The sequence below is a fragment of the Momordica charantia genome (genome assembly GCF_013281855.1).
Source record: "Momordica charantia cultivar OHB3-1 chromosome 9 unlocalized genomic scaffold, Mcharantia_2.0 BLBB01000009.1, whole genome shotgun sequence".
NCBI lineage: Eukaryota > Viridiplantae > Streptophyta > Magnoliopsida > Cucurbitales > Cucurbitaceae > Momordica > Momordica charantia.
The window spans coordinates 30976868-30990063 of record NW_028275167.1 but is presented as its reverse complement, the minus strand read 5'-3'; the positions used below and the strand labels follow the sequence as shown (position 1 = coordinate 30990063).

Genomic DNA, 13196 nt, shown 5'->3' with positions numbered 1-13196 from the left:
AAATCTCAAAATCTCAAAAAACCATCTATTTTCGAAACTCATCCCTTTCTTCTTCCTCCGAGCCTCCGTTCTTCTTCTCCGACAGTCCGTCGCTATCTACCTTCCTCTCCAGCCGTCTCCGTTTTTCTCTGTCGTAAGAGCATTTCGTTGCGTTTATCCCTTTCAAAAGGAGATTTCCATCGGTCGACCACCTTCATCTCTTGCATTCCAACGTTGTTTTCAATTTCTGATTTCGTGTGAAATATTGTATATATGAGGATATATATTATTATAGTAAGTTGATTATGATATATCTTATTACTCAACTTATTTATATCTAACGATATGTACTATAATGATTTTAAATGTATATATGTGGATATATAAGTTAATATATACTGTGATTTTGAATATATTTTTTGAATATGCATTATATGTTTATTGAGACTTCAAAAGATGTTTTGTGATTTTGAATTGTCTTTGAAAATTGAGCATCAGAGAGTGAATTAAGGGAAAATTTTGAATGAGTAAATTAAGGTTTTGAAGGGGTGAATTGTGTTCAAAATTAGTATGGGGCCCACTAATTAATTAAATGATTATGATAATAATTTATGGAATTAAATCTTTTATATTAAAAAAACAAATAACTATGTAAATGTAATAAATAATGGTAAAATCGAAATTAAAATAAAATCCTATCGTAGAAATTTAAGTGTAAAATTAGAAAATTTTACCCTGAAACAGTACTCACCATAAATCTCCACGGAGATATTCAATTACTGTAGATACTTTTTTGTTTAGTACAAGTGTCTAGATAGGTTAATTATATTATACATCAAAATTATAGTAATGTGTTAGATATAGCAAACAACCTTAATTATTAGGTATAGCTCAATGGTATCTTGCCCATTCACATTTATTATATTAAGAAAATATTAATCATAGCATTAAACTAATAATTATCTGCTGGTGGAGTACGATTTTGACCAAAATCAACCATATAATACATCAGTTTAATAAAAAGCAACAATTGATACATAAAAATAAAGTTGTTGAAATTTGAATCAATCGAAATGATAAAGTTTATTAAAATCAAACTAATTAATTCTTTTCCAATTGTATGCTTTAAAGAGAATAATAAACCAAATAATATAATTTCAACCCAACCCAATTTAATTGATTTTGGTTAAATTAAAATTTTAGTAGGTAGATTCATGAGTTTTCATTTTTATTATCTAACAAGTCTATGAAATTTAAGGAATATCAAATAAATCGACTTTCAATCTTGTATCAAATGGACCCTGTAATTATTAGACATCAAATTGGAATGCTATGATACTATTAGACAATATAAAATTTTAAAATATTGAATAAATAAGAGATTTACTAGATATAAAATTATAAATTATATTAAATATAAAATTTATTGATTAGACACAAATTTTAGAGATTTAATTAAACCATTTTTGAGGTTTAGGAAGTTATAGATAAAATTTTAGAAGTTAAAAAATATAAACCAATTTTCAGTTTAATGGTTTCTAAAGCTGTATTTAATCGCGATAATTGGATGTTAATTGCGAACTAAGATGCATTAAAGTTGTCCATCCAATTCCAATCAGTGTCATATAAGTCTAAAACTGCCGCAGAATTTAATTATGATCCGTAATTAAATTTGTCTGCACTCAGTTCTGTTCTACGCGGTTTCTTTAGTCTTCTCTTTCGATTCAGAAGTCAACGATGGAAGCAGAATCTGCAATTTTCCACCCATACATATTGCTTTCAATGGCTTCGCTTCCATTAATGACCAACAGTGGACCACTTTCGCCACCCTATAAATCTTCCCACTTTCGATTTCTTTCCCTGATTTTCCCCCAATTTCCAAAATGTATCCCTCCAATTTCAATTTCCCCTCTTCGATCGCATTGCTTCTGCTGCTCTTCTTTTGTCTTGTAAGTCATTCGGCGGCTGATCCGAGAGCCACGGAGGCGGCTCTCATATGTTCCAACAACACGGCTTCCCCGCCGGAGCGATCCACCTTCGTGACGAATTTCTTGGCGTCCATGGATGCGGTTACTCCTCTAATTGCTGCGCAGCGATTTGCGACTGTCGTGAATGGGACTGGAAACACGACCGTTTACGCTTTTGGTGAGTGTATGAACGATCTCTCCCAGTCGGACTGCGATCTCTGCTTTGCTTCGATGAAAACTCAGATCCTGCGGTGTCTCCCCTTCCAACTTGCTACTCGCGGGGGAAGGCTATTCTTCGATGGCTGTTATGTTAGGTATGATTATTATAATTTCTTCAACGAATCTTTGAGTGCAGTGGATAGGGCTGTATGTGGGAAGTCGGATTATAGTGGGAATCAGACCATTTTTAGTGCTAATGCTATGGAATTGGCGAGGAATTTGAGTGTAGTAGCGCCCAAGAACGACGGGTTTGCGGTTGGATTGGTGAATCTGAGAAATGTTTCCGTCTTTGGATTGGGTCAGTGTTGGAAATTTGTGAGAGGGGCTTCTTGTTCGAAGTGTTTGGTTGCTGCTGCTAAGGAAATAGGTTCGTGTCCTCCAAAAGCTGAAGGAAGGGCGTTAAATGCTGGCTGTTACTTCAGATTTTCAACTCAACGATTTTATTTCAACAGCACGGCAACTGCCACTGGAGGCAATGGTGAGTTCGGTTTTATTTACTTGCAGTGAAACTGTTTGAAGAATTGCTTCTTCACTGGATTACTTTATCGTTCAATTGAAACAAATTGCCATAAGAGACTTTTCTTGTGGTTCCTACCTGGATATTAAAATCTTATGGGACCTGGGGGATAACCTATGAGATTAGTCGGGATGTATGTAAGCTTGCTCATAGTCATGGATATAAAATGCAAAAGAATTAACCTTAAATATGGCCTAACTGGTAGTCTCTTATGATGCCCTGTTCTCTGTTCACGAGCTGAGTTGCATGTTAGAACATTTTGGAGAGAGAGATGGTGATAGTTGTGGTGTAGATTAATGAAAGTTCTAAACCTAGTTTAAGTTTGAGACTTGAATGAACCTGAAAAACCCCATAACCTAACCATCAAAATGGATAAAATTGTCGTGAGTACTCAAATGTATTTATGGTTAACTTGATGAGGAGAATTTGGATTTTCAGTTTCAGTGATTAGAATGGAATCTAATTTACAGTGATGAGAGGTCCTTTTATTATTGCGCGAGATGAGATTAACAATGGTGTGGATGTTTTTCCACATTCTCTACACTGTCCAAATATATAAAACAAGCTCAAATGAGTCCTAGAGAAAATTTAAAGCATGTGGAGGCACTTTGACTGGAGCTTCATAATGTGCCTACAATAGTTTACTGAAATCGAGTTCCTCTTTCCAATTAGCCGTGTAAGATTTGTTAAACCATGTGATATATTAAAATTTTCCTGTCCTTCTAAATAGAACTTTTTCAATCTTATTAGTCCTCTGCACCATTGCTTGTTGGTTTGTGAACCAAGCATTTTCATGCCATTGCTTCTCTTAGTTTGGTTTAAAAAAAAAAAAAAAAGAACCTACTGTTATCCTGAGATATGGTGGCAAATAATTCATATGTTAATTTTTACAGGAAGGAGCCGTTTGGCAATAATTTTGGCTTCAGTTTCTGCTGCCGTGGCTGCCGTGTTGATTATTGCAACGGTTGTTTTCTGTGCCAGAAGGAATGTTGTGAGGAAACGCAAAGGTATTTGCTTTTATTATGTGACTATGGTAAAGTTTTCTTTCAATCGTCAAAATATTCAACTCATTGCAATTTTCTTTTTGCTTCAGAGAGAAAGCAACTCGGTCCTCTTCTAGCTATCGTTAACAAGTCCAAACTTAATTTTTCATACGAGACTCTTGAGAGGGCCACAAATTACTTTGACCAGTCCAATAAACTGGGACAAGGAGGTTCTGGTTCAGTTTATAAAGTACTATTCTGTCTCTCGTTGTCTTGGGCATACTCAGAACTTCAAAAATGCAAACTAAATAAGAAAGTTTCATTATGTTAAACAGGGAACTCTATCAGATGGAAGAGTTGTAGCAATCAAGAGGCTTTTCTTCAATACAAGACAATGGGTGGATCATTTCTTTAATGAAGTGAATTTGATAAGTGGCATTCGACACAAAAATCTTGTTGGGCTGTTGGGATGCAGTATTACAGGCCCGGAAAGCCTTCTTGTTTATGAATATGTGCCAAATCAAAGCCTGCATGATTACCTTTTTGGTAACGATTCCACCCCGAAATCCCATGTCTAATTTAAGAAGCTTTATTCTTAAAAGAATTAAAGAAATTGAAATTCTTTTACTTAATCTCTGTTTTCTATGTGCATCAGGTAACAAGAATGTCCAGCCACTGAGTTGGGAATCCAGGTTTAAGATTGTATTAGGCACAGCTGAAGGCTTGGCTTATCTTCACGAGGAGTCAAAGGTGAAAATCATTCATCGAGACATAAAATTAAGCAATATTCTGCTGGACAATGATTTCACTCCGAAGATTGCTGATTTTGGGCTCGCTAGATTGCTTCCTGAAGATAAGACACACATTAGCACTGCAATTGCTGGCACGCTGTAAGTTTCCATAATATATCATTTGGGACTCTTATCTACTTTCCAAAACATGAAGTTTTGCTCAGACCATAAGTAACTAATGTATGTTGACGTATTTTGGACATGTGTAGAGCAAACATGTTTTGCCCCTAAATGCATTCTGTGTTAACAGTTGGACATCTTTGCTCGTTCACAAGTTTGTGATTATGCCTAAACTCATGCATCTACAATCAACTTTTACTTGTCAATAGAAACATTTAGCAGCTTGATAATTTTCATGAAAATACCAACAAGACTATCATCTTAATGTTTTTCCCAAGTCCTTTTCTCATATTTAAATGCTTTACACTTGCAGAGGTTACATGGCTCCAGAATATGTAGTGCGTGGCAAGTTGTCTGAAAAGGCAGATGTTTATAGTTTTGGAGTTTTTGCCATTGAAGTTATCACAGGAAGGAGGAATGGTCACTTCTATCAAGATGCAACCTCCATCTTACAAAGGGTGAATCTTTTATCTCTTACATCATTCTGTTATCCTCTAATGTAAAGTTCCTAAATTAAACTGACACGGACCGTCATTGTCTTTGTTTCTTAAGGTCTGGAATTTTTATGGAGAGGGTAAGCTATATGCAGCTGTTGATCCTGTTCTTGCAGGCAACTTTCCACGAGATGCAGCATCTCAAATGCTTCAAATAGGTCTGGTTTGTGTGCAAGCCTTTGCTGATCTAAGGCCATCTATGTCGATGGTTGTGAAAATGATTACAGAAAATTATGAGATTCCCCAGCCAAAGCAACCTCCATATCTTCATTCTTCAAGTGGAGAAGTAAAATTCCAGAATTCTTCAGGGTCATCCAAACCCATTCTGGATTTGAATTCAGGGTCTTCACAAACTAACATGACTCAAAGCATCATCGATCCTAGATGAGCTGCGGCGTTCTTGTGAAATTATTTCTGATCATATATATAGCATACTCTTATATTAAACCCTGATAGATAACAGGTGAAGGCTTGCCATAGTTTTCCTGAACTTGTCATTCTCCCAACTCCCAACTTGCCTTCATCGTCGTGTACATTATACGGTCTCGTGGAAAACAAGAAACGCAACATTCTAATCTCCACTGGTCGGAGGATTGCAGGGTCGGTACCTGCCAAGTTTTAGAACACAATTAGCTTCTAATGAATGGCACTCCAAGTTTGGTAAGTGCAATTTGTATGCTGTAAATTCCATATATAGTCCATGTAATATGATGTGAAGGAAAATTTCGGCTTCTTGAGTTTTATAATTGTCTTATTGTATGAAGAATAAGTAGACTGCCACCATATGATATAACTTCCCAATCACGGTGCTTTACATAACAGTAAATTTCTGTGATACAATATTTTCTAGAATGTAATCATGAGAAATTGTTCTTACTTTTTGTATATCCTAAGAGTTGGGTTTAGTATTTGTGAACATTGGAAACTTGGAATTTATTTTCTGTATGTTGGTAACACAAGCAATAATATGAGTGTCCAAATTCTTCACCATATAAATATATATATATTGTTTTATTTTCCAGATATACATGAAGGGAAAGCAAACAAAAGCCGAGATCAGAGGAAACAACACTGGGAATATACATGTTGAGATGGTTAATTGAGTGTCTCAGTCCTCTCTGAAGAATCTACCAGAAGAAAGCCCATCCATTGTTTCAAACTGCATATTCTCTGATGGCTTCCAGTGGCGTTTCCGTTGATTTATGAACCAATTGTTAATTTGCTTCTGGTCAAGCCCTGTTCTCTCTGCCAGCGCCACCTTATCGGCTTCCTGCAAGATTATAAGCACCGGGTTATGGCCCATAAACTATCTCTCAATGTCAATGATGAGGGAAATTTATTATTTAATTAAACAACTTTAGATATTGTGAATTCAAACGAAATTTATTTTGAAAATCTATGCTTCGTAGCACGTGAGAAGGTATGATTTCATGAGACCATACCATGCAAATTACAAGATTTACAAAAGGTTATAAGTAAACATACCGTAGGATAAGGCCATTTATAGTGAACACTCCACCATTCAAAGAGTATTTGCCTGGCTTCTTTGGGCAATTTTCCCTTTTTCTTCTTCTTAGAGAACTCCAATTTTAAGGTACTAATATGACTGCCAAATCTACGTAAAAGTTTGTCCTTGAGATCCCTGTTCTCGCCTTTGGTTTGAGGCTCCGCCTCCACAGCTTCCATCTCTCCTCCGCTTAAGTCTTCATCCGATGAGACAGCACCTTCATCTATTCACGTGATAGCAAAAATTAGTACCCAGTACCCAGCCCATGTTTAATCAGATGAAATTTCTTAAAAAAATTAGGATTCAACATCTCAAAGAAGAAGGGCAGACAGGAGGAGTTTGATGACGGGGACCCCACAGAGAAAGGCATTCAAAGGTAAAACAAGGATTTGACTACCAACTGCAAAAAGGGAAGAAGGAAAAGGGGAAGCCCAAGGTGCGTTTCAGCAGTGTCTGGTTAAGTCATTTGTCAGAGGCAGGGGGGCGTGGAGGAACTCACAGTCAGAATAGACAAGACTGAACGGCCACATAAATTCACTTTCTGGAATGACCCAACCCAACCCACGAGAGTTTCGAGGTTAATAGAAAAAAATTTAAGAAAAAAAACCTTCTTCCCCCTCTCCCCTCGACTATATCCCATGAGCAGTAGCAGTAAGCGATGCCCCCACCAGACGAAAGTGACACTTTACCCATATCCTTATTACCGGGTAATGCCCATGCCAATGTCCATGCCCAGCCAGGAACAAAGCACATGGTAGTTGTTAGTTGATAGTGAATTAAATGACCACCCCTTTCCAGACCACTTCCTCACATTTTCAAATGTCACACTTTGGAAGTCTGGAAAAAAAGGATAGAGTATCCATCCGGACAAAGGGAGAGAGTACTGATTGTTTTAGTTTGTAAGATTTAAGAAGGAAGGTGGAAGGTGAGAAACAGAATCCCCCACCCCACCTGGTTAGCGAGGAACTATTCTGATCTGATCCAAACCCTGACTTTCCTTTCGCATCTCTTGGCTAGTTAGCTGATTCTGTTCAGACAAAGTAAAAAGTCGGTGATGGGCACCAACTTCAATCTTAAGTGTAACAAAGAAAAAGGGCCCCCCAAAAGGGGAAAGATAAAGCAACGGATATGGGTGAAAACTGTGAGCCCAGCTACCAGCCACAAAGAGACACGTGTCGTACACATCACCCGCACGAAGAGTACTTGTCGATAGAAGTGACAACCACTAACCAGCTGGGAGTGACTAAGTGCGTGGGTAAGAGAGGGCGCCAAAAGCACCTTCGCAGCGAAAACTGCGGGAGTACATGTGACAGTGTGGAAACCTCGACCACCCGCTCAACCCGGGCTTTCCCTTAACTTTTCCCTTTCTTTTTTTTCTTTTCCTTTCCCTTTTCTCTGCCAAACAAAATTTCTCAGTTTTCAATCGTGGGACATGCCATTACCCAGAATTTATTTCCCACCCAGAACACTGTACATTCTCAAGCTTCTTACTCCTGGATAAAAATGGCGATCAAGACCAAGCAAAGCAAGCCGTGACCATTATATTGGTGAGTAAAATACACATGGCAGAAACAAAAGCTATTCAGTATTTCCTAATGGCACATAAAAGCATGTACTCCACCACCTAGTACTCGCCCCAACAGACCCTAGGTTTAAAGACCCATCTTTTACTCTTTCTTCATCAAAAAGTTCGGATCGATTTACGAAATGGGTCATATAAAACTTGGGATATTAGAGTTCATTCGCAAGGAATCCTGCTGTACACAAATAGTGGGTTCCGAGAAAAAGATAATAATTTGAATACTGCTATCACTGTAACCAGCAGAAAAACTATAAAAACAAAAATAGTAATTAAGAGGGGTGGGATACAAAGACCACATAACAATAACATCACAAATAAGCTAGATATGCAACCAATATGTAATCATTATTCATTCCTTTTACATCAATTTTTAAATCCAGAGAAAGGTGATCTTTATTTAGCTGGGGGTTCCAGACAAAATAATGTAGTAACTCACTGTCCAAAAAGAAATATAGTGATTTTATATGATGAACACAGCTAGATCATCGCCTTTATATCCTCGTTCTAGAAGTAGATACCCAAAAAGAACATTAACTTGTGTTGATGGTAGACATTAAATAACATACTACCAGTCATATATTGTTTCAATTTTCTGGAATAATTTCTGCTAACTAATCTATCCCACTTTCCTACATCAACTTTGTGACCGACTAGCTCTTAAGACAAATCTATCTAGAATGATCTGGATGAGGATGGACGAAAAGCATTACGACAAGATAATAAAAAGGGGAATTCGCACACAAAATTAAAAGTGAGTCCAAAGAGAGTGCAATAATGCAGTTAGTTGGAAATAATAAGGCAAATAGTTCGTGCCAAATCTTTTGTTGTGTCCTCATGAGATGCTAAGTTCTTGCATAAAAACGAGCCAGCCAGATATTGGCAGCAAATACCGTTCGAGCACGTGAACGCATACCCATTTGAAATCCAAATGGAAGTCTGCCAACGGTCGCATGTCCAAAGAGACTTTAATATAAGGGATTATATATATGAAAGAATATAAAGAACTCACTAAAGCTCTCGTGCAAAGACAGGCTGAACACGAGGCTATTTTTTTAATGAAGATAACATCACACCTGAAAAGTTAATTTGTACTTCCAAAGTAAATTAAAAACAATAGTTGCCAACCATTATCTTTGATTTACAACCCCTTTTTTAAGATCACTCATTTTTTTAAGGAAAAAACTAATTTAACCTTTAAAGCCTGCCATACCCATTCCCATAAGTTGCATGTCAGAGAAATTAGAGATCAGCATTACAACACAAAGCAAGTTCAGTGATTTGTTCTATAATAATGAGGTTTCTCCTACCTGGGGATTGAAAGTTCTTTTTTGACGTTTAAATGAACTAATCAAGTTTCAAGAAGATGTTACTGCAACTTCACTTTATCAGCTGCAGTCAACAGCTTCATGACAAGTCCCAAGGTTCATTTTCTCATTTTCCATATCTTACATGCACCACTCATAAATTAACACACTTTAAAATTGTAATTAAAATATCTTCGACAAACATTATCACAGCCATCACAATCACGTTTAAGATAATGTCAATTATATACCTTACGAAAGATTCATCATATAATACGGACACGTATATATGTAACACTCATAAATTAACACACTAATGCAATGATGTTTGCTGTCTGAGTGAGAATTATCCACTCCTTTTATCTCCTTAATGGCATCACAAACTATCTTTTGTCTATTTTAATTAGTTGCTATCCTTTTTTTGTACCTAGAAAAATCTTCAACAGTGATGATCAATTCAAGAAATTATTGACCGAACAAATTTATGCAGGCCACTGAAAAAGGAATTCTTGGCCTCCCCATATACTTACTATTGAAAGTATATATACTCAAAAGTAATTTCATCTTGAAATTTCTAAAGAAAAAATTTATGATTTTATCTTTCCTTCTGGAATTGTAATGTTATATTTGGCGTGATATTGCTACTATCCTCCATATAATCTCTACCTACACAGAAGAGAAAAAAAAGGGGAGGCGGGGGGGGGTGGATTCACTAGCATTTTTTCATAGGATTTTTGGTAGACAATTATTGGAAAGAATAATAGTCACTTATCAAACATCAGAAAAATTACTACTTCACAATGATTAAAGAGAGTCAATAATGATAAGCGAAATGCATGTATGATACAAAATACTTTAACAATAGGATCATTGAGAATCGATTGATTATGTTTACTAAGACATCCCATATGTAAGATTTCAAATATATGATAAGCTAAGGCAGCCAGTATTTCGGGCCAAATAATTAAAAACAAATTAGTACCGTTTTGTCTATCATTAAAAATGAGATGCATTATGGATATAGAATTTAAAGGCTTTTACAAGGATTTTTCTACCAGTAGACAAATATGTATATTAATTAATACGCCCAATCATATTACTATTTCCAATGTCGTCACACTCAACTCTGAAATGTCAAAATCAGAATCTCCAACACGGAAAAAGTTCACACTTCCAGGATTGATATTTATTTTTATTTATTTGTTTATTTTTTTGGCATAGAAAATGAAAAGAGAGATAGAGATAATAAAAGCGAAGAAAATGAAACAAACACAACAAACAAGAACAAGATAGATGGATAGCCGCAGTTAAACAAACGAAAGAAAAATGTAATAATTAAAACTCTAAATTATTAGGAAACACTATTTGGAAGCCTTCATTATTGCACTTGAAGATTTCCAATATAATGAATAAAGAATCAACATTCAACGAACAATTAACAAGGTCGTAATCCAAAAACAGCGACTGTAGATAAGAGTTGCAATCGAAGACACAAGCCGATATCCATAGTTCCTAGGGTTTGGCTGTTCCTTTGAATTATTGGTTGTTAACACCTTAGAATTTTCAATCAGCAGTAATCTCCTAATCTTGTTTTTTTTTTAGTGTCATTATTTAACCAACACAAGTGACGGCAAGAAAATATAATCAGTGATTAACATCAAAGAATACTGGTTAGTGATTACTGACCGGAAAGGCTTCTGGAGAAGGCGCCATTGCAGAGGTTACTAAGTTGCATTTCGATCTTATTTAAAAACGTCGTCGCTTCATCAAAAGGCCTCTTGAGATCTGATTTATACTTCACCAACATATCGCAGTACGTATCCTTAAGAGAGAGAGAGAGAGAGAGAGAGAGAGAGAGAGAGAGAATCGTAACAAATAAACAGAAAATAATAATGAGAGAGAGAGAGAGAGAGAGAGAGAGAGAGATTTTGAAATGTTTATGGAGAAGAAGGAGAGAAATCAGAATGAGTACCATGAATTCGTCGAGCTCAGGATCGACGCCCAAGCACGTGGTGACAGCGTGACGGTTACAAAGGTCGCTTTCCTGACGGATTTCCTCTAACATCTGTGCAATCTCCGGAGGCGCCCCTACCTGCGCGCAATAAACCCACGCAACTCTCTTCATATTCTCTTCTACTCACTCATAATTCATGTCAAAGTTCACTTGATTACTTCCAATTCAAAACAAACTCATAATTCTTCCCGCAGTTTTCCCCCCTTTCGAGGCCGAATTCGGAATTAGGTAACAATAATTACGCTATTGTGTAAAGCCAAAAAAGAAAGAAAAATAAAATATAGGGGACAAAACCTGAACCCTGGCCAGGTGAAAAACCGAGAAAGAAAGCGTTTCTAGACTAGTAAATAGGCGATTTCTCTCTCTATCCTAGTTATACGTCTTCGTTCACAGTGTCTGAGAAGCATTTAAAGCCGAGAAAGTTCTATTTTCTGGTAAAATAAATTTATAAAAAAAAAGAAATAGCGGTAATTATTAAGAAAGAGAAGAAGATTAGGAATTAGGATTTAGGATTTTATGAAGGTAGCTGTGCAAAAGAACAGTAAGAGTGGACCGCTTTCTTTTCTTTTTTTTCTTCGTTTGGTGTGTGGTTGAGAGTTGAGAGAAAGAGCGGTGTTCACCTTTTGGCAGTCAATATAGGCATGGAGCAAACGAGGATAAGAAGGATGAGAAGAAATTTTGGCTTTGATCACGTTGATGAAATCGTCTTCACGTTGAATTTCGGGCGTGATCGATGCCGCTTCGGCTTCCGATATCGCTGAGGCTGCCGCCGACAGCAATTCGTTGGATCCAAACACTGGAATCCGATCGCGGAAGTCCCCGGACGACGCCAGTAAAGTCTGGTAATCCGGCGGCAGAATCAGATTCTCCGGCGACATCAACGCCTTGTCCGAATACTCCGCCGTGGATTGCAGTCCGTACATTTCTTCCATAGATCAGGTTGCAGTTGCAGTAGAGAGAGAGAGAGAGAGAAATGGTCGGAGAAGGAGGCGAAATTTAATGATAAAGATAAAGGAAAAGTTGGAATAAAAATAATTGGAATTAGGAAATAGGAATTAGGAGAAGAAGAGAAAGAAGGATGGGGTTTGCCGGAATTGGGAGTGGCAGAGGGGAAGTGCAGGCGTTCTCGGGTAGTGTGTTTTCCGGAGAACAAACAACGAATGAGATGCTTCTTGTTATTGCCAAGCGCCAGGTTTGGTTTCGCACTGTGCAACCCAGAGCTAAGATTAGAGAGGGAGCCACTTTTTTTTTCTTTTCTTTTTTTCTTTTTTCTTCTGGACACCACCTTTCCTTTTATATATTATTTTATAATTTAATTTAATTAAATTAGCAGCACTTGCCAGTTTTTATTTTTCTTTAAATGCATCCATTATTTTCTTCCATTCCATTTCCAATATTAAATTTCCTAAATTTAATTCCCTAATTGTACCTTCTTTCAATTGTATCCCCCGGGTGGAGTCGAGTACGGTGAGGAAGGAAATCCCCTCATAGCTTATCCTAAACTGGATTATAATCAAAATGTTTAAGATTTTTTAGCTTTCCTTTTAATTCTCCTCTCTTTAATTTCTAGAATTAAAATATATTATGTTTTTTTATGTTAACTCTTTTATAATATGTTCTTATAATTTTGGTACCTAATGTGTGTAAACAAATTCCACTTGGTTGTTAAATTTATTATTGTTTTCCCAACATTAGCAATTCAGTAAGTGACACCTATAT

General features: G+C 36.6%; 2 protein-coding genes across 4 annotated transcripts; one reads left to right on the top strand and one right to left on the bottom strand.

Annotated features, from left to right (window-relative positions):
- Positions 1-1704: 1704 nt before the first annotated feature.
- Positions 1705-6481, top strand: LOC148209330 (cysteine-rich receptor-like protein kinase 3). Of its 2 annotated transcripts, XR_015787143.1 has the most exons (8): positions 1705-2643; positions 3576-3689; positions 3776-3915; positions 4001-4211; positions 4321-4555; positions 4890-5034; positions 5129-5730; positions 6093-6481. XR_015787143.1 is itself a non-coding variant. In XM_088117264.1 (7 exons), exons 1-7 carry the CDS (start codon positions 1863-1865, stop codon positions 5456-5458), a joined length of 1956 nt encoding a protein of 651 aa, XP_087973390.1. In that variant the 5' UTR covers positions 1705-1862; the 3' UTR covers positions 5459-6481. The 2 variants fall into 2 exon arrangements, 1 of the variants encoding a protein (XP_087973390.1); XM_088117264.1 differs by having other exon boundaries at positions 5129-6481.
- LOC111025793 (homeobox protein knotted-1-like 6) lies at positions 5538-12744 on the bottom strand. Of its 2 annotated transcripts, XM_088117265.1 has the most exons (6): positions 12098-12744; positions 11436-11555; positions 11150-11285; positions 6556-6800; positions 6154-6340; positions 5538-5678 (listed from the first exon to the last, which is right to left on the bottom strand). In XM_088117265.1, the coding sequence occupies exons 1-5, from the start codon at positions 12407-12409 to the stop codon at positions 6179-6181; spliced, it is 975 nt and encodes a 324-aa protein (XP_087973391.1). In that variant the 5' UTR covers positions 12410-12744; the 3' UTR covers positions 5538-5678; positions 6154-6178. The 2 variants fall into 2 exon arrangements, with proteins under 2 accessions (XP_087973391.1, XP_087973392.1); XM_088117266.1 differs by lacking the exon at positions 5538-5678 and having other exon boundaries at positions 6039-6340.
- Between the last annotated feature and the right edge of the window lie 452 nt (positions 12745-13196).